The sequence below is a fragment of the Bombus affinis genome, chromosome 4, assembly GCF_024516045.1.
Source record: "Bombus affinis isolate iyBomAffi1 chromosome 4, iyBomAffi1.2, whole genome shotgun sequence".
NCBI classification, from domain to species: domain Eukaryota; kingdom Metazoa; phylum Arthropoda; class Insecta; order Hymenoptera; family Apidae; genus Bombus; species Bombus affinis.
The window spans coordinates 533,273-555,704 of record NC_066347.1 but is presented as its reverse complement, the minus strand read 5'-3'; the positions used below and the strand labels follow the sequence as shown (position 1 = coordinate 555,704).

Genomic DNA, 22,432 nt, shown 5'->3' with positions numbered 1-22,432 from the left:
CCGTCGTCGCTAACATATATTAGTCCCTACTTTCCTAATCTGTGGAAGCTGGCACACATCATAATGTTACCTAAACCAGGCAAAAACCCACATCAAACTGCATCTTACAGATCAATATCATTACTTCTTGTGTTTTCCAAAATACTAGAGAAAATAATATACGAACGCCTAAAACCAACGGTAGGGAAAGAAAAATTAATACCAGATCACCAATTTGGATTCAGAAACAAACACTCCGCGATAATGCAAATGCACAGGCTCGTCAACGAAATTTTACTAGCAATAGAAAAGAAACAATACTGTACAGCCTTCTTCATGAACATTGAGAAAGCATTTGACAAAATAAACCATGAAAGCCTACTACAAACAATTAAGAAACAATTCCCGCAGCAAATACACCAATTAATAAAATCTTACCTAAGCAGCAGAACCTTCGTAATAAAAATACAGGATGTATATTCTGAAGTAAAACACATCAAGGCAGGGATACAGCAAGGACAAAATACTGACATTCGCGAACGACACGGCTGTACTAGTCAGGCACACTAATCCAGAAACAGCAGTCACATACTACTAGAGCATATTACAAAAATAGAAAAATGGCTACCAGATAAACAAATAAAAGCGAACCCCAGTAAATGCAATCATATTACATTTACACTAAGAAAACGGATACCATCAAATATCCAATTGAATGGCATGCGCACAACACAAACAAGGCAAGTTAAATACCTAGGACTCCACTTAGACACACGACTTACATGGAAACAACATACTAAATCAATTATAGACAAAATACGGATAAAAGGTAGACAGATGTACTGGCTAACTAATCGAAACTCTAAACTCAGCATAGAAAATAAACTAAAAATCTACAAAATGATAATAAAACCAATTTGGACGTACGTAATACCGCTATGGGGAACAGCAGCAATGAGTCACATACATAAACTAGAGTTGCTACAGTCGAAGATACTGAGAACAATAGTCAACGCTTCATGGTATGTCAGAAACGAGAATATACGCAAAGACTTAAAAGTACCAACGGTCAAAGGAGAAATCGGCAGGTACGCAGAAAAATATAAGGAAAGAATGACATCCAAACTAGCTGACTGCTGAAGCTAGGAAAATTCTCATAGAAAGAAGACTAAAAAGAAAACACCCCACTGACCTCACGAAAAAAATAAAATAGTCAAACTCGAAGATGGTATCCCGCTGGAGATAGCCATCCACATGTTATTTAACAATTAAGCTAGAAAAATTTACCGAATGTCCAGCTGGAAAAATTGTAAAGTACAAATTAAAAGAAAAAAGAAAATATCTAAAGAAGTTTGGAAAGGGAACGTTTGGGGTAAGCAACAGAGAAGATTTCTTTTAAAGAAGTTCATTTGCCTGAACATAACACATATGTAATAGTACAGTGGAATAATTACCACGCCAGTATCCTATCGTAATAGCATCCTATTAAGGTGTTTTGGAGATTCCAACTTCCTAAATTGAAAGTTTCGTAGGATCCGATGAAACTTGTTGAATGGGAATGGTATCACGCAAAAGTGGTTTGGATGTTATTGCCGAGTTTAGTGAAGTTTGTACAGCAGGAAATTGAAATGTGACGAGTATTGTTTTAAATATACAGTAGTCGCATGTGTGTTTCTCCATACGAAAAGCAAATATTTTTCAATATCTTAGTATTTTGCATCATAAAATAAAGACAATTGTTATATATTGTACAGTAATTTATTTAGTTTGGTAGATAATTGAAATGACTTTTCATTAAATAAATAGAAAATAATCCAAAAAGCCCCATATACAAATAATCATTAAAATAAATAAAAAAAATACTAACATAAATCAATTTTGCACATCAATGCAAAGTACAGAACGTCAATAAAATATTTTCACAATAAACTCAGAATTTTTAAAATACTTTTACCTCTTCCCCATGGAGATATGAAATTTACATTAAAATTGAAAATAGAAACGTATGTATATCCTCTTTTGTAAAAAATTTGAAAAAATTTCATTTCAAATAAACTTCAAATAAATCATTGTTTATTTGAGTAAACATTGTTATTTTTTACCTATCTTCTCCAAGATTAATTCATGAAATCCTGGTCTAGGAAATATAAATGAAACATTTATAACTTACCTTCATAGGAGCAGTATCTTCTTAACAACAAATTGTTCAACATTTTTCTGGATCCCGTCGTATATACAATGTACATACATGTATTCAAATGTTTCTTTGGCGAAGTTTAGTTTTAAAACGCCTGATAATAATTAAAATTACTAAAAATTTTAAAAAGCTTTAAATATAAAGACTACAGGAGAAGAAGCTACATCTGCTTTTTTGATTTTTAAATTTAATCCTGGAGCTAAATGTGTATTTTTCCATCTTCTTCATAATTTTAAAAATATTGCTTCTTGCAATATTAAGATATTGTTTATCTTAACAGTTATACTGCATTACTTTGCCTTTAGTAAAACTCCATCAACTATGAGTATCTTTAGACTTAATAGACTTTAGCTACTTTGTATTAAAATATTCCTCTTTAGTCATAAAGTGACATTAAAATAACAGATAAAAAACAACAGAAATATATTTATGCGCTTACGTATTCAATAATGTCTTTCACAGTACTTTCACAGAAAAATATTTAATTCTCTAAAAAGGATAAAGGTACATTTTTTAATATTTTTGTACCACTACGTGCTGTCATTTGCTTTCATTTCAACTACGGTTTAATTCAATTGGATCCGCCTTGAAGCACGTCAAGAGGTTTAGAATGCACGTAAAAAGGTAAAGGGCAGCCAGTATTTATAAGGCAGCGTCATATTCTCCGTACAATGTAGCCGTGAGACATAGCTTACCATCACGAACTAGTTTGTAAACAAAATTGTTACACGATATTTGCATGGAAACATAGGTCGTTCTCCGTGCAAACTTCGCACGGTTTAAATCCTCGACAAACTTTCTGCAGTTTGCACGAGTAATTTGAACTGATACACCGGACCGAATCGACATCGACCACAACGACCATGATTTTGTGTAACACCATAATGAAAATTGAGATTCGTTCGACGAATATCTCGTTTGCGCTATGATCTATTCATTTCCAATTTTTCTAAACTTTTTTTGGCGTTTTATTTCATACAAATTTCTGTAAATATATTTTTGCAAACTTTGTCTGCTTTCAATTCACTAATAATATCATTCAAAATCATTTGCTAAAAATGCATTATATAACAAATTCCTGTTCTTTACAATTTCCTGTAATATTTATTCTTTTTGCCTCGTTGAATCTCTTTTATCATTATTTAAGCGAATAAAAATGTATCTTTCCACGGTTAATACTCACTATGACCTATTTTGAAAAAATTAAAACACGCAGAATTAGAAATTTAAATACTACGTATTCAAATTTCCAGTAGTAGACAGTGTATACGAATAAACTATTCATTAAACTACATTAAACAACTAATTTATGTGATATAACATTAATTTACATACAAAGTTAAATAACTAAAGTATCGATATGAACTATTCAAAGAGAACAATGGATAAGAAAGGACAAACGTACGATATTCTTCTTTTAATGAAATTTCCTTAGAAATTCCTGTATGTCGGCGGAAGTACAGAAACGGTGCTTTCTACAGCGAGAAACCCTTCGCCGTAATTTCGCTGGAGAAGAGTATTTCAGAACCGAGATTTCTGTTTGCACGCCCGGCTCGTTGGCCTTACTTTTTTCTAATGTTTCTTCTTTCCTCTTGAATTGTCTTTCTTATGTAAATTTTCCCTCCAAATGATATTACGAAATTAAGATAACCCGTACTTTGTAGACGGTGTGACTTAAATCTGAATTATACCAATACGATATCAACGTTGTGAAAGAAAAATGAAAATGAGCTAAAAAAAGATGAATTGCACTGAAATTTATGATGAAAATTATGATAAAAGAAAGAAAGACGATGAGAATCATTTACAGTAACTTTCTACATTTAAAAAATTGCCTGCTTGCCTCCTTTCTTTTTCTCTTTTTACCCTATGCAGTATTAAATTCAAAATTACGTATAATTAACAATTATTAAACAAAAGCATTTCGAATAAGCTCGAATAAGCTTTATTCGAAATTAATGCCGAGCGTCGAAAGATTTCAGGAACTATGGAATTTTTTATAATGTATCGTGCATAAAGACAGATATATACAAAATTAACGAATGCTGCATGGAATCCTCATATAGGTCGAGATTCATGCGATTGTCAAACACGAGAAACCTTTCATGCCATTACAAAGTAAATTGGAACGAAATAAATGAAATCAGAAATCGATAAATAGAAGGTTATTAATATACGATCTAGTCTTGCATCATACAAACTGCATTTCGGAACTTCAAATTATGCAAGATTTTTTACATCTTCGCATCTAGCTGTGAAAGTAAAAGAAAATAAACATCTATTTATCGCTATCAATTATAAAACGTACAAATTAATCTTCCATTCTCCATCGGTGATCAAATGAAGAAACAGGAAAAGAAATAAATTACTGTACAAGTGTTACGTGTTATGGGCATTACGCTTCTCCATCAATAGACTCGCATAAGCAGTGTATAAGGTCCAAAGTCTATAGAGAACTCATAGTTTCCTCTCCAACAGGCGTTGGTCGTTAAGAACGTGACACACATTCGACAATCGCAATATAATCGAACTTCGTTAAGAAATTAAGTGCTTTATAATTAATACTGACCTCGTTGCTCCTAATCCGGGTCACCTTCACATTGTCCGTAAAAATTGGCTCGGTCCACGTGATTGCCGTCCCATTTCTTCCGGTGACCTCTATATCGTTCGGACAGTCTTTAACTTTTGGCGCTTCACCGCCTGAAATACGATAAAATCCAATCAAAGGACCTTTTCTTCGTTCAGAGACAGAAGACTCGGTTGAAGTGAGTTATAAAACGAAAAGGAATAATGGGATACGGGCGCGGACGACGTGATTTTTCGAAATGTTAAAGTTCAAATCCTTACGCTTCCCTCTATGATTATGGAAGATATAGAGTGGCTCACAAAAACCTTAGAAACCTCCTATGCGTGCGAGGTGGTCCGTAATTCATGGTACAAATAGGATCAGAGAGATTTTATGATTCAAGTAAGACAAAAATCAGGAACAACAAAACTACGTTAGAGACTTCGTTTTTGAGAAAGTCGAAGTTGAAATAATTTGCATATAAGATTACATAACATGGAGATGTTGTTCGTTATTAATATAGCGAATATTACAAAAAATGTTCAATGATGGTGCTGTAGTTTGAGTATTAAATTAATTTGCATCTACTATTGGGTTAGTAGGTCCCGCGACAGTTTGAATTAAGTTATTTAATTTCAAATATACTTCATTTTCATTCGAATTTTGTATTTTACTCGACTAAATCGTACAAAATTCATTGAATAGAAAGTACAAAGAAATACGAACGAGTTGTTTAAAAAGTCGAAAAGGAAACAAAAGGAAAAATCGACCTTAGTTAAAGTTGCGCAGTTTGAAAGCAAATAATCATTTCGTTACATATCTTAAATGGCAGCACCTACAAGTAACGCAAAGTTCAATTACGAAACTTCATCTTGTTTCAATTAAGCGAGAGCATTTACCGAACGTTTAACAGAATAACAGTCTTTAACGATTATTATAGGGTACATTAGTATTACGTGAGGAGTTCTCCAATGTCGACAAGTTAATATTCTGAATATTCCTTTCGTTTTTCCCTCCATTCCCCTCTTTTGTTCCTGACGACATTTGCCAAAATTTTCATGAAAATGACAATTTTTCATCAGTAGACTGCGGTTCTAAACTGTAGAACTATTCTCTATAGTTAGAAAAATATAGAAACACGTGCAAGTTACAAGTTATTCGATACAAACCAGTTTGGATGAAAAAAAGCTTATAAATATATTGCTCGAATCGTAAAGAGTTAATAACCGTGTACCAAGCAAAACACAGCTGCACTTCATTAGTGTAGCGTGCAAGCTGTCCAGAACCATCATAGCGTTGTGCGAGCAACGAATTGCTCCAGTGTTGGTAGCAATTTCTACAGTTTTAAAATCAATACCAGTTACAAGGACTTCATTAATAATCACTATGGCCATCGCACAGCGATTACATTATTACAATTTTCACCAAAGGAATTACTACAAATATCTGTTTAAAGTGAACCGCCATGCTTTAAAGTTCCATCTTTATCAACGCTGAACATGCATCCCGCTTCTGACCAATAAATCACACGCTATGATTAAAAACTCTTTCCATGGTCGAGAGAGAAACTGACTACTCGACGAGTGGAAACTTCATCCGGTTGCGTTTAATTAATTCTGGTAAATTAGTTTCCGTGCTGCGTCGGGATCGTTATGCGTTACTTTGCGGAAAGTTTGCGTATTTCGTTGACGAAACGATCGGTTACGAACGTCGCATATGGAAGTTCGATAGTTGTATGGAAAAGAAGCTGATAATGCATGCAAGTATTGTGCAGGTAATAGAATTTTGTAAAGTTAGTAAAAAGTGAAGAAAATTTGGAACCCGTGAAGTGAATTTGGAGGAGAACCCGAGAGAGAATATCAAACACGTAAAGTGAATTTGAAAGAGGACGATAGGTGTGTGAATGGTGAATGCTTGGTGTAGAATGTTAAAAATTTGAAAGAAGAATGTTTGGGACCATATGGAGAGGATATGTTATAGTGGCTACAAAAAGTATTGGAACATACCCTTATTTACCAATAAAGCGTTTTGTTATTAGATACTACATTTTATTTTCATAATATCATAGTTATATGAAAATATTACTAGGTAATACGAATATGAAATTGTACCACTGCGTTTGATGGTTATGTATAAGAGAAACAACAGTGTACGAACACGGAATACGAAACATTTGGCATATTATGTTTCACGTATAATTTGCATCAAACCGAAGCGGGTTGTTGTACGTTGAAAAGGAATAAGCACATTTGTGGAAAGATCGCTTGTAGCATTAACGCGTAAACGCGCGTTTAATTGCTTTAGAAAGAGAATCGTCGATGTACGCGGGTATCTACGTTGCCATACGCCGAATTAATCTTGGGCTATACGATGGATAGTGTTGAATGAAAATTAGCTCTGCAATTGCCGAGAGATTTCATTTGTGGATTTCTACGGATTTTCTTAAATAAGAGCTTATTAACTCTTGATTAGTAGCCGACTACTGACTTTCCTATAGTGCCTTTGTAAGAGCCTGTAAAATGGTCGCATAATACACTGATTTTTATCCGGAAAGCATCCGCCTATTCAAGTGTTTTTGTAAGGGTCAAAACACTCTTTTGGTGATATTATCATGACGACACAAAGGGTGGTTCGCGCAACTGGAAACTTTCTTTTGCCTAAAATTAGAATAAAATGTTAGGGCAACAAAATTCTAGAAAGACGAGAATGATTCAACGAGGACTACAATTTTACAGCCATATTTTCTCCACAAGTGCAATGATGTGAACTAGTGTATTTTCCAGTTGCGCTACTTTCTTAAATGCAAACATACAAAGTAGGTAAAATAATTTCTTACCTAGACTCCATTTTTTAATTATATTCATAAAAATATAAAGTTACGTAAATACCCGCAGCGTGTTGATAAAGCTACTGTCACGAAAACGATAAATACAACTTTAGAATAGAGTTAAGCAAATACGTTTAATGCAAATATGTGTAATATAGTATGTGTACAGAATATAACCGCGATATTATGCCAATAACTTTAATTTTACTAAACCGAATTAATTTAACTTGGGTAAAAACAACTAGTTGCAAATGGATACGAATCCAAATACTAGTTTAAATAGAGAAAACAATTAAATTGATAACGCGCCACGTCTTGGTTACTTGGAAACGATATTAATTTCGAATTAATAAGGCATTCGCTCGCGTGCACTGAATTACATTTGAAGCTTGCTAATACGAACACAAAGAAGCAAAAGATGATCTTCCTCTTAGCGTATAGCTTTAAACATATCTTTTAAATTATCGTGAGTAATGTAGGTTACAGATTAAGCGGCAGTTAAATCCTACTTTTCTTTTAAACGCAAACAATCTCATATTTAATTACCAACGTTGCGAGGTAGATTCCTTTGACATAAAAACATTTTTATCTGAACAAAGGGAAGGAAAAAGTTTAATGAAGAGTAAAATTGTAGCCAGTTTTTCTTTGTATAATATAGATTGAACGTGGCTTTTATTTTTTTTTTTTACTGTTTCAAAACTGTTAACTGCGATTCAACAATTGCGTTTTATTAATTATGTACGCACAGTGAATGAAAAACACAACAATGACGAAATACGATTCTGATTTAACCTCCATTATTTCTTCGAATGGCTTCGTTTAACAATGGTTTGAAAAAAAATTCAAAAGGAAAGAATTAAATAATAACCCCAGTACATTGTACTTGTACAATATTCTCTTTCCAAACCATAAACAATTTTAAAAGCATAGAGTATAAGGTATTAAGTATCAAGAGATGAAAGAAAATATGCTTATATAATATAATTTGAACGTGGCATAAAATATATTAATCATTTTTAAATATACGAACTGGATTTCATTATAAAATTATTCAAAACTTGCATTAAATATCATGTAACTTCTGTGTACATTTTCAATTTTGTTTTCAAATTTTACCAATGTAATCAATGATTTGTATTTTCAAAAAGTTTCTTTCTTGAACGAATGTATGATACAATTAGACTCTAAAGGGTCAAACGAAACTCGACGTGTAAAAACATATGTAGGACAAAAGAAACCTGGTAAGACCAAAAGATCACAAGAACACTAAAGCCAAGCTTACACATCCACCAAAATATCCACCCATTTATTCCTCCTACACAAATCATGCAATTTAAACGTTCCACCCCCTAAACCTTAATCCATTCAAATCACTCTCCTAATTATTCCAATCAACATAACTCGCCTGACAACACCCCAATTTATTGCCCCATTTCTTCGATCGTTTGCCGTGGTAGATCGTTACACCGACGAGATACTGTTCAATACTTAGTCGGATGTGTTAAATCCAAAGCTCGACATCGAATAAAAAAACAACCGGCGTAAGAGAACAGCGAGTAATTCCCTTCGTCTAGGGATTCAGCGGTTTCCGGCAAGAATCAGTCGAGCATTCACTCGGGGATTCATCGAATAATCTAATTCGTTGGGGCAACGAGCAACGATCCGTAGATTATACAGCATTGTGGCGAACCCTATTCCGGAAACGCATTTAATTAAACCGTCGCGGAGCTTGGATTCCAGCAGACGAAGGAAGAACACTTATTTGAGTGGCAAATGCAAAATTTCTATCTCGACCTCTGTCTCAACGGAGTCTTATTGTTAACAACGCGCAGTGTCATTTTAATGATCTATCGAGTTAAAATTATAAAGTATTCCGCTAGATGTTGATAACTATAGTAACTCACGAAGCTATTTGAATACTTATAAATATTTTTTTTGTTTAATATATAATGTGCGTTGCATAAAATATTTTGAAATTTTATTAACACTGTGGTCCGAAACTCGATTGTCATGATTATATTACAAAATGTAAAGAAAGGTTAAAAATGTATGTATGTATGTGGGGTAAATCAAAAAAGGTTCTTACTTATTCTGCTATCCACCAAGAAACTAATGAAGATATACTTACACCACTCCTGCACAAAACAGAGTGAAGGCGTGATGTGATGTTGAACCAAATAGACAAAAAATTGACACACCATTTTTACCATTTTTACATTAAATGACTTATATATAGATGTATAGAAATTACAAGATATATACTTTTAAAATAAGCACTTATCTACATAATGTACTAATCTTTTTTATTAGGTTACTTTACGTGCTTTTGTATATGTTCTGAAACTTACATGTGCAAAACATTCGTAAATTCTTATGCAAGATGCCAGTGTTAAAAAGCAAATTTGCATAATCCAAGCATGTAAAAAATTTCTGTTTATATTTCACAAAAATACGCATTTGCATTTATAATTAAATTACCTAATATTTATGTTTAATTTAGTTTCATTTTATTAATAGTCTTTGTCACGATGAGTATAGAACACCAAACAAAATGATATACTTTCAAATTTAATAACCTAACGTCGATCGCTATAGTCGTCTATAACTTAACGATAGTATTTGAAGATTAAATAAATGCATAAAAAACTGCAATCCAACAATAAATATTTATAATTTAGATCTAGACTATAAGTATTGTAATTTATCTTACGGAATTACAGAAATGTCAGGATGTGGAGCGTCAGGACGCCACGCTGGAATGTCAATGACAACGTCCAGTACTTTCGAGTGTCTTTTAATGGAAGAATACAGCGTTCTCGTGCGTCTCAGACGACAGTGTTAATAGCCACTGCGATGGTAGAAGCTTTTAAAACGAGTGACACGCTCGACACGAAAACGTGTAATGACGCATTAAGTCACGAAAAAATGTGGCTGGACGGTTATTTCGCGTCATAGATTTTTCGTCAGAAATACATTCCTTTCTTTCCTTCACTTAGAACATCATTTCGCTTTACCAAATGGATTCGAGGCAAGAGATGGAAGATTTAAAGTTTAAGGTTCACCCATATCTGAGATCGTCATTTCTGAGTTTACCCTCGCGGGGCAAGTTTCGTTTAATTTAGTTCCTTTTCCTTCAGTTTCTTTTTATTCGATACACGGTGAAAGTGAATGATGGGTTAATTAAACGGAAATGAAAAAGACAGTTATTTGAAAGTTCTGGGTAGAACTTTAAAAGTACTCGAATTTTTAAAGAAATTTAATTGCAACATGAAATCGATGATGATAATGTGAGAAGTTTTTTAAAAGTCTAGTTTCGTGTATAGACGATTTTTAATAAATGGCATTTAAATATGGAAACTAAAAAGTATTGATATAGAATGATTGTAATGTATAATATATATAAATGTGGGATAATGTAGAAGAGGATTTTTACAATTCTATGGTTCAAGTAAAAAGGCTTATGTAGAGACACGTACCGTTGCTTACGTATAATATAAGACATCAAATCTTACGACCGATGTATTGTATGGAACAATTACTTTAGTGTACAGAATACTCTGTAGTACCCATTTCATTAATTAAATGCAAATATATTACGCGTAAATTAATTCCGTGCCTTAACATTTGTAATAATTATTTCAGAAATCATAATAATAAACGTTTTATTAATAATAGATGTCAGTACGTTTTATACTAACTAATTTTAACTTGAACATTTTCCTGGATTTCATTGGAAAGATGGCTAAGTTAATGTAGAATAACAGAATAGTATTCACAACGATAACGAAGATAAAAAATATATTCGTACGAATTTTCAAACACGTATTTCAAAAGAAAATATCCATCGTTTGAAATCGACTCGATTAAAAGCATACGAATACTTTTGTGACTCCTTATACTCGCAATCAGTAAACATTGTATTAACACTTAAAGAAGCGGAAAGCATAATTAACGTTCCAAACATAGAACCGCTAAATAACTAATGTTTGCAACCAGAACGGTACGTCGCCGAAGACTATCTGCATGTTGTCAGAAACAGTTCCTTAACCCCGGAAAATTAATCGTTCGTGATTCCATTCACCGATAACGCGGACTACGAGCAGATCTACCCTCGTTGATTAATAGCTCAGTTTGATAATCAATAACGATTATCATCGCGAAGTTTACATGTCACGCATTGATTTCATGCACGTGTATTAATTAATCACCTTTGACAATGATGCGTAACACGCAGCTGGCCTGTTTCTTCGATACCGGGTGTCTCGCAAAAAACGTGATCTCGTGCATGCCGGGGGTTAGATTCGCTTCTAGCCTAGTCCCCCAGGAGGGTTTCGACCTAACATACCGGAACCAATCGAGATCCGTCGACGGCTGATCGAAAGTCACAAAGGCCTCGTCTCGTCCGGGCGGTAGTTCCGCGATCACATCTTTCGGACATTCTAAACGAGGTTTGCTGTATCCTGCAACACGAAGTAGTTGCAAATCAGAGTATCAAAGAAAAGGATAATTGCAATTTCACTTATAATTAAACCGTGATACGAATATGTAATACGAATGCACGTAATATGCAAAAATATGTAAAATATCCAGGGTATACTCATTATAATATTTAGTACGTAAAATTTTTGCCTACCAAGTACCTTAGATTATTTATAATTGCAGTTCAGCTTTAGTTGCCGAGATATACACAAAGGTATCTTTTAGTATTTAGATTGGATTTATATATGTAAATATTAAGTTTTGGTTAGATAATAAATAAAAAAAAAGACAATTTGCAAGAAATGTTATAGTCTAAACGATACTTGCAGTATCCTGCAAGCAAAATTAATTGAATATCAGAGCATCAAAAAAGAAAATAATTGTATGGAAAATGATAATAAAGATAATAATAAATAGAAAAAAATAACAAAATAATTGCACACCTCGTTCTTTTGAGTAATTTGAGAAAACAATTGAAATTATTAAATTAAAATTTGTTATAATCTTATTATGTTGACAAGATTTACTTAAAATATATTTAAAAATTCGTTTATATATTCATATTTCAAAGGACTAATCCCATTAAAATTATTATTAAGAACAGTTTCTTGTACTTGTGAGCATTAACTTGTACATCAGTACATCTTTCGTGTCTGTAGCTAACTTAATTAGAATCTGAGTTAGCACATACAATAGAAAGACTTGGACTGTGATAATCCCATGCAAACATTAAATACGTATGAAGATCCAAATGTTTAATACTGCGTTGTTATTTAAATTGTTAATACTCATATATATTATTTATTAATTACTAATAAAGTCAGTTTCATATAGTGAAGTAAATTTAGCTAATGGAATTAGATTTCTAATTAATATTCATCATCAAAAGGGTATTAATTCGAATTATAAATACTATTTAATCATTCATTAAGAAATATACACATATATATATTTAATCATAGTGGTGTTCAATAATATTAGTTAAAGAATACACAAAATTGTGTGAAATTTAACGAATTAGTTTCTGCATACTATCCTATACATGAAAAATTACATTATCTTTATGTATCTAAGAACAGAGTAAAAAGAAACAATTGGATTAATATTTTTACTCACTGACGCATTCGCCGTGTTTTGGCCCATCCCATGAACCATCCGATCGACAAGTCAATTCATATTCCCCATGAAGCTGATACCCATGGGGACACTTCAAGAAACACTTGGTACCTGGTCGATTGGCTACTCTTCGTCTACCTCTCCATGGCTTTGGCGTTGCCAAACGTGAACACATTAAATATCCTCGGCCCTCAGGATTCAATGGTGGACAGGACACGTTATTTATATCTGGAAGAGACATTAAAATAAACCGATATAAAAAATATAAATTTCTATTATTTCATTGTACGAATTGAAATACTTTCTTCCAGTTTCTTCCAAGTTTTTATTATTTAAATATGTATATATATAAATCATGTTATGTTAGTACAACCCCTGTCGTGATTAACTCTTTGAAAACTGCATTTATGAATTTCTGAGAAATGGCCGGTGAATTGCATAATCCAATCCATATCTTAGGTATTCTAAGAAATTCATATCGACCTGCGGGAACTACAAATGCCGTATATTTCCTGCTACTTTCCCCGATGGGAACGCGAAAAAATCTGTTCTTAAAGTCTAGCGTATTGAATATTCTCGAGCCTTGCAATAAATCTAATTGGTCCTTGAGCAAAGGCAGTGGATATCTATCTTTCACTATCTTCCTGTTCGGTTATCTATAATCGACGCAAATCTTAGTTGAACCATTTTTCTGTTTGACCAACACGATCGAGCTTGCATGGTCAGACTGGGACTGGCATGTCATTCCGTCTTCCAACCACGTTTTAATTTGATTATCGACTTCGATCTTATCTCAAGAAAATAGCCTTCGCGGTCTTTCATAAACGGGGAGATCGTCTTGCAATATTAAGTTCATCTCAACTTCTACCTCGCACGTTTTCTGCGGCCTATAACTTTCAGTCAGGTTTTCTATAGTTTGCCTGTGTGAGATATTCGTAACGTGTGATAAATCTACCTCGTGTGCCTTTACTTCTATTTCAAATACCTCCGGAAGTCTATTATAATCTTTGCCCTCTATTTTATGAATAGAAATGTCTCCTTCCTTTATGTTTACTTCGACGGTATTCAGAAAGTCTGTGCCGATGATCAACGAATGTTGCATCAAGATATCCGAAACCACATGTACCATCACAACGTACGACTTATCATCTATTACAACATTCGTCGAAAATTCTCCGAGTGTACAATTACTCTCGGCAATCTTCGATCTTAACGTCTCTACAACGCTCCGTCTGTAACGACTGCGACGTACTGCACGCATCCTTAGTCAGATTGTTGCATTTCGATGCGATATGTCCATACTCCTGACATTTGAAACATCCAGCACCTTTGCTTTTCGTTGGACAGTTCGCACTTAGATGAGTTTCGTCTCCGCATAGAAATTTCGGCTCCTGCGCAGCTTCGCTGCGACTCATCCTCTTGGATATTTCTTCAACTCGCTTGCTTTTCGTCTTCGCGTTTTCCTTCATGGCCTTGTACAGGGCGAACTTCTCTTTTAATTCTCGAATATCCTTGGCACCATACAGTATTATTTTGTTGGTCTCCTCGTCACAAACTCCGTTGATGATATATTTTATCACGGCTGAACTCTCCATACTCGCTTGCTTAGCTATGTCGAACATTTTGTAGACATATTCCTGGTACGTCTCGGTTTCCTTCCTAATTCGACGCGACTGCTTCTTGTGCACTTTGTGCGCGTCTACTTTTTACGCAAATTCGGTACTCAACATTACCTTAAACATTTTCCAACTTTTAAAGTACTTTTTGTACTCGACGAACAATTTTGCCGAACCGCGTAAAGGTCTCTTCGCGTATGTTACTCGCTGCAGGTCAGTCCACCCACAAAGGTCACATATTTCCTCAAATTATAGCAATTAGCTTTGCGCATTGACATTGTTATCGCCACTAAATGTGCTCATTGACTCTTCCACGTCCTTGAATGTTTAACGCGTGTTTCGAACACATCGCGCTCTTTGTCTTCTTCGTCCTCACCGTGCTCAATTTCCAAGGCAATGAAAGCTCTTAGACGATCTTGCAGTTCATTCTTCTTACCGGTTGTTTTTAATATTCGTTTCTTGAGTTCATCTTTCAATTTCTCTCAGCTTATCTTTAACAACGCACCTTTCTTCAATATCGACGATGGTATTATCCGCGTTTAATCCTTCACTCATGGATAATGATTCAACTTAATTTCACAATTACTACACGAACAGTTCTGTTAAATAGTTCGTTTTCTGTTTTGTTCAATCCTGACCCGAGCCCCCAGAATTATAGTGACTTATTTATTTGATATATTTATTTACAATGATGAAACATTTACAGGAAACAACTATGATTATTTAACTAAAAAATTATTTCTTAATGTAGTAATGTAATACAACTAAAACTAAATTGGTACAACTAATCAACTTCTAAGTGATACTTCACAACTCACAACTCGCAACTAATAACTCGCAACAATCGCTAATCAACAACTCACAACTCACGACCTACTCCAACTGACTAATTTTCACCACCAAGACATCCTTTTATACCAGTTTTAGTGCTCCGACCACGTACACGTGTTGATGACGCAAAATGATCAAGTACACCTTTTTTCAACTACCTATTCTCCTATAGGGTCACGAGCGTATTGCTGGGCCATATGACCCATTGGGATTTCTCATCCTTCCCGGCACTTTCATCTTTCCCTGCACTATAGTTCATCGGGTTTCTCCTAAATGATTTTTTCACCATATTACGTATATGTCCACCACTGTAAGTTAGTATTGATCCTGCCTTCATCACCCGAAAGTTAAGTATTAAATACCAATTCCATTAATGAACGAAACGCAGTAGACAATCTGTTAGCTGATTCACTTTCCATTCTCCGGAGAACGATTTTCAAAGCCGCGCATCGATCATCGATATGATACCGCGAATCCCTTAATCCGCTTACAATTAGCTGGATTTTCGCTGACGCGTAGTTGCCGGAAGGCAAGGGAGTTTCTGTCAGCGTTAATCGGTTGCCTTGGAGGCAAGAACGGAATCGAGGCGTCGATACGCGTCGAGCGCAATCTCAACCCTACGACAACGTCGACCAAGCATTATCGTCCACAGCAGATGTTCGCTCCTATTATTCTCCGCGTCTGCATAATATATGAATCGTGGATGTTAATGACGACACATATCGATACTGCATTTGCGAGAATCAGTTCCGTGACGGTTCTGCATGGCGCCACGGCGTATCGACGTTGTTCCAACGCTGGACGGCTTTCGATAGAATACTCCAGGATTTCGTTGTGTGTGTATGTGTATATATGTGGAGGCGAACACCGTGGAAATCGGGTCACTTGACGGGGAATCTTGCAGATTTGCAATACTGCATCCTCGATCGAATAAGCGACTCGAGTATCGACTAACCCATTAATGGCCAACGCTGCGTTAACGCAGAATTTCAATTGCAATCTCTTCTCAGCGAACACATTATCAACAGGGTTGTTGTTGGGAACAATAAATGTAGTCGAATTGAATCTTTTTAATTAATCTGCATATTGCAGGATATATTGAAAAATTTATTTCAATTATAATTTTTTAAATTAAAGGATATACATTGCCCTACACATATTAAGATATTTACTCGTTACAATTATTACAAAACTCTAACGAGTTTTACCTTATCTAGTATTTTATATTATAAAACGTGTGATACGAGTAAATTAACAGATTTATAGTAAAACATGTAAAAAATAAAATCATTAAAAGGCATACAATCGAAGTTAACATCATGATGTGTTTAAATCGGAATACCAAATGGAATTTACAATTCTTCCAGTTTCAATAAACATCTGATACGGTGGCACGTTTCCTTTTCGCATCCAACAAATTCTTTTAGAACTCCGTAGGGTAGAGCAGAACAAACTCCTTGTTAAATTTTCAAGCGTCGTACATACTAGATTTCGCGACTCGAATAACCAAACACATTCTTTATCGATAATTTAATGAAATTCGGCAGTTATCGGTTCGTCGCGAAATGTATACCGTCACGGCATAACTGTGCAAACAATCGCAATCTGGGTCACTTGATTTCATATTCCCCGAGAAACTTGTAAAACGTTAGCGTGCACCCAAGGCGATGCAAATTTCACGCTGAAACTTCTTGTGTCTTTCTTATTGCCCGATAAGTTTATGCAAACGAGAAAGTAAACTGGCAGCAACAAAAATTTGACCAATACGCCGAACGAAATCGGAATAATACCTAGAAAGTTCTAGCATCAATTCCGTAAGGATACAGCGATACGGATCTATTTCGAAAAAGCTGCCAATGTCTCCGTTTTACATTTTCTACATTGTACATTTCTTCGCATAATATCATACAATAACATATATTCGATCATTACTTTATTCACACGTGATAGATTTATTTTATTCCATTATTATCGTAGTTCTATTATTCGAGTATGCAATGCATAATCGTGCACAATAATGCATAATAATTGTTCGGCCCACATAATCCTGGGAAAGGGTTAACGAATGGGATCATTGTTCCTAGAGGATTTGGCCACAAAGTGGAGAACGTAAAGGAGCTTTCTGATAAGGGAACTGCGAGCAACAACACGGTACTTAGTCCGGAACCTTAGGTATTTACCCCAAGATCCCGCAATTGAATGCGAGTGATTTGGCTATTTCTTGCGACAAGAACTTTTTATGATCTCTAATATATTGTTGCAGATAGCGATAGAAATAGATTTCACAAGGAATTTAATTACGCTTAAAGAGAAATGGTAAAGACCAGTTCTTGCTGTTCGATAATATTGATTTAATTTTTTCAGTATAATGAATCCATTATATATCCACGTACAATAATTCAATATATACTATGAACTTATTTGTGCATCTAATATTAATTTTACTGTTGGGTTGAAAGATGAAAACGAAAAGTAGTCGTAAGAAACCGTTTTTATATTCTATACTTAATTTTTAGCTTGACGGAGCTTTTCTCTGCTATTCACCACCTGCGACTTAACATACACTCGAAAAAGTTAAGGAAAACAGATATTTTAGAAGAATTCAATACAAAGGTCAAAGATATAAAAATACTTTCCTTACTTTTAAGTATAATTTATGACAGTTATGAGTGTTGTAAATATTTCGATTTTCTCGAATATTATAAAATTGTAGAATTTATGTGAAAGAAGAAATATCAGGCAACTTCTCAGAATTCCCTTTCATAATCGCGATATTTAAAGTACAGAATTCAATAATATAAATCGACTACAATAAAATTGCAAGTGGAATGAATTAACTAGAAAAATAGTGCTTATTTGGTTTAAATAAAAAAATGCTACTATCTCTTAATGAGTTCAACAGAAAACTAAAATAAGAATCAAGAAACTCGCGTGGACAGAGCACTCGATAAAACGCCAAAACCTAAAGAATTTCCTAGAGGTACAACGTTCAATACCATCTAGATAGGTTCCTGAGAAAACTACCAGTAGCGATATGCGTGAAAGTGGATTAACAAAGAGTGACACAAAAAAAAAAAAATAGACAAAGTTCGCCATGCATAATACGAAGCTAGAGAAACGAAGGGTTCGAGGCATGAATCCGACTGCAAGAAACGTGGACGAATTTGTCGTTGTCCCGTGAATACGTCTGTCTAGCAAAGAGAACTTATTACTCAGTCGTAAGTATTAATCGCAAAAACGTTGCTTGTCGCAGAAACGTTCGCGCGCGTGTCCACGATAGCATTATTACGACGCAGCCAAGAAATTTCCCCCGTGTCACTGGAACATATTGCGTTTCCCAGACGCGCGAATGATGTATGATCCTAGAGGATGGGACAAGGAGTCGAATGAAAAGGAGAAGATCCGAAACTTCTCTCCAAAGAAAAGGGAACGTTTCGAGGGACGAGCCGTGTACAAGCTGCTACAAAATTGTTGGTCGATAGAGTAGAACATGGTAAGCAATGATAGAAGGGACGTTTCTTGATTAATAGATGCATCATCTTTTGGTAAAAGATACTTGGACATGAAAATTTTGCGCTCCGAATGTCGAAATATACATTAGCGATGTGAAAAATCTGTACATATGTTACGCGTCGTGATTATAAATAATATTTACATATATATCATATAAATTTTAATGGTAATTGATAATACACAATAACATTTCAATTTATAATTGCAACGCTCTTCTTAATATAATAAAAGCTTTGTTCATAATGTTTTGGAGATACGATATCCTTCGTTTCATATATTATCCTTTATTTTATGTATTAAAGATTAAACATCCACGGTCCATGTGTTATATTTAAAAAAATATTGTTATACCTACTTCCTGTGCGTACGTAAAATTAATTTTCGTGTACAGAGACGATTAATGGTAAACGTTTTTACAAAATGTTTAATCAAGCGACAGTTATGAAACGCTCAATATAAGACAAGAAACTTACCCACGCAGGATTTGCCATCCGATGACAGAGCTTTCTCGTCACCGTCGCAAGCGCAGAAGAAGCTTCCGTCTGTGTTCTCGCAAACTTCCATGCATCCACCATTGTCGACCGTACATTCATTGATATCTACACAAACAAATGCAGAATTATTTTACATTTTATGCATGAGAAACGACACAACACAAGCCACGACACAAGGGCGAAACTAAACGCTCGGAGAGTACGCGAATGGAATACCATTTCTTTTTCCATCTGCTCACGATCACGATTTAAAATTTTCAAAACCGACTGTGGCGTGCTCAGTTTACAGATGCGCTGCAATAAACGCACATAGAAGGCCTGAGTTTATACGATGGATCATATTATACACGGTGACGTGTTATTGACTGAAAGCCATTTGTTTCGACTAGATAGTAATTAATCGTTAGTTTACTAATGTGTGCATTGCCTGAGAATATTTTAATCAGGGTGGTGAGATACCACTATTTGTGCTTATCGTAAGTGTTTAGTAAAATCGAAAAGTACATTTTTAAGTCACTAAAAACTATTAATTTTTTCTATTTATATGGTATTTTGAAGTTTATATTTATTATTTAGTAAAAATATTATAGAGAAACCTATAAGTCGATACTAACTAATTAAATCAAAATTGCAAATAGAATGATAAAAAGGATAATGGAATAATAGAAGATAATGTACCTTGACAAGTATCGATATAACAAATGAATTTAGAACTAATCATTGGTTACGATATCAAATTCTATCAAAAACTTCCTACTCTTTACGACCGGTCTGATATCTTAACTTAAGGAATCTAATTCCATAAACGCGTAACGGAAGAACAGTCACTGTATCGTTTGTAAAATTGAAAGAGAAATTTTTGACGATATGGAATAGCACATTGGCCTCCGTTATTCTAGCAGTAACAAGCGTTTCCTCCCTATCGTGGTACCGACTGGTATCGATCGACATTCCGCAAAGTTCAAGTTTCACCACGCGAGTGTACTCGCGCCTGATAACGTGTCTGACCTTTCATCGTCTGGGTAGTCGAGGGAAAACGACGGAAGGCCCCTTTCATTCGCATACAACCACTCCTCGTGAACGTGTCTGCATTCTTTCGCTAGTCAACCACCGGCCGGCCGGTCAATTGTCCACCCGGTGGCGTTAAATTGACCGAAATAGACGTACAAGGGTCGGCCAGATTGCGATTGCCTCGAGCGTTTTCAATGACCGCCAAGAGTGCTCGACTTCCGTCCCTTTCACGACCTACGGTCGCGATATGCTATACTACAAGAACTATCCGCGTGATAATGACGCGCCGACAAAATGAACAAGCAATGAAACGTCCCTTCTCGTCCACCTTATCCGGATCCTGGGATAACTCTGTGGCGAATCGATACAATACCCCGTGATTTTGTCCCATAGGATTTCTATTGTTGGCTGTGCGCATTCTTGCTGCGAGTTGATATCTCTTGAATGTGAAAAGAATATATGAGAGGATTTAGTTTAATATTAGAAATATGAATTTGGCGCAAAAAATGAGGAGTTAGATTCGTTAGATCGGTGCATGTGAGATATTATCTTTTGAAGCTAACTATATTGCTGTCTCTCTCACATTATTATAATCAATAAATGACGTAGTATAAAATGAAGTACATAAATCATTTTAAAAAGTGATAATTCCGTTGCTTTTAAAGGTTGTCAGTTATCTATTCGCAGACAGTTTTGGTAATAACCAAACTGTAATTAAAAAATGGATACATTTGTTTTAAAAGGATGCAAGATTTATTAACTTTCCAAGGTTCAAATTTTGTCAGCACTTTGTTCGGTGTATCTGTCATCTTTGAAGCCACGTAAATTTTAACCGACTCGTTTCTTTCACAGAGATAAGCATGTACGTGTACATATCAAGGCGCAAAAATAGCGAGCTATAATTAATCTTCGTCGTAAGAAAATTCAATGCAGTTTTCTAGTCAAGACTGAAACAATTTGTAACGCTTCACGTTATGCGTTATTCATTGTGAAACTTGGAGGCAAATCTGAGAACTCCCGGTTGAGCTAGACAGCTTTTTATACTACTTCATGAGACCCGTGTGCGCATATGGTAGACATCGATCCAACACAGCCATATAGCAGTTGACTGAAGAAAATGTATTGGAGAACGGAAATCGCTATTACATAACTCCATTGCTCGATATTGTCTAACGATAAGAATATCTCATACAGTTTCTGCATATTTCATTTCATATTTCATTTTTGCACTTCGTCTCATAACTATAGAACTACTTTAAAACGTTCAAATTTTATATACTACATTTCTATATATTTTCGTATGTTACTTTTATATAACGATAAAACCGAAATATATCACGTTTAAAATCGTATTAAACACTTCCATCTTTTTTAATGATATTCGTAAAAGTATGAATTTGCATAAATATTTACAGTCCATTCACGACTATAGAATCAGCGTAACAATATACGTTTTTATACAAAACCTAATGTCAGGGTGTAATAAAATAAAATTGTAACAGTATCTTTTGTAAGTTTAACTTGCCTCATCGCCAATATCATTGAAACCTTATATACTCTGATTCAGATCTTTTGAATGCAACATCTCGAACAAAAATGAGCGAATAAATCATTTGAAATTACACACCTACATGCATTGTTCATTTATATTACACTCACAAAAGGCACAGAAAATTATATAGTAAGCAGCATTAAGCTTGTAACTCTCTGATTTGGCACACGTGCTTTCGACATTGATGGCGAACGACCATTAGTCACTAGAGACTATCATCCACCAACTAATCTAAAAGTCAAAATGCAGAG

General features: G+C 34.7%; 1 protein-coding gene across 2 annotated transcripts in view; it reads right to left on the bottom strand.

The window, feature by feature from the left end:
* Positions 1–22,432, bottom strand: part of LOC126915452 (uncharacterized) — a 77,319-nt gene that overhangs the window by 7,134 nt on the left and 47,753 nt on the right. For both annotated transcript variants that reach the window (XM_050720143.1, XM_050720142.1), the window contains 4 exons: positions 19,598–19,723; positions 13,165–13,392; positions 11,778–12,029; positions 4,746–4,876 (listed from right to left, as the gene is read on the bottom strand). In XM_050720143.1, the coding sequence (XP_050576100.1) occupies positions 4,746–4,876; positions 11,778–12,029; positions 13,165–13,392; positions 19,598–19,723 (737 nt within the window). The remainder of the gene's footprint in view (positions 1–4,745; positions 4,877–11,777; positions 12,030–13,164; positions 13,393–19,597; positions 19,724–22,432) is intronic.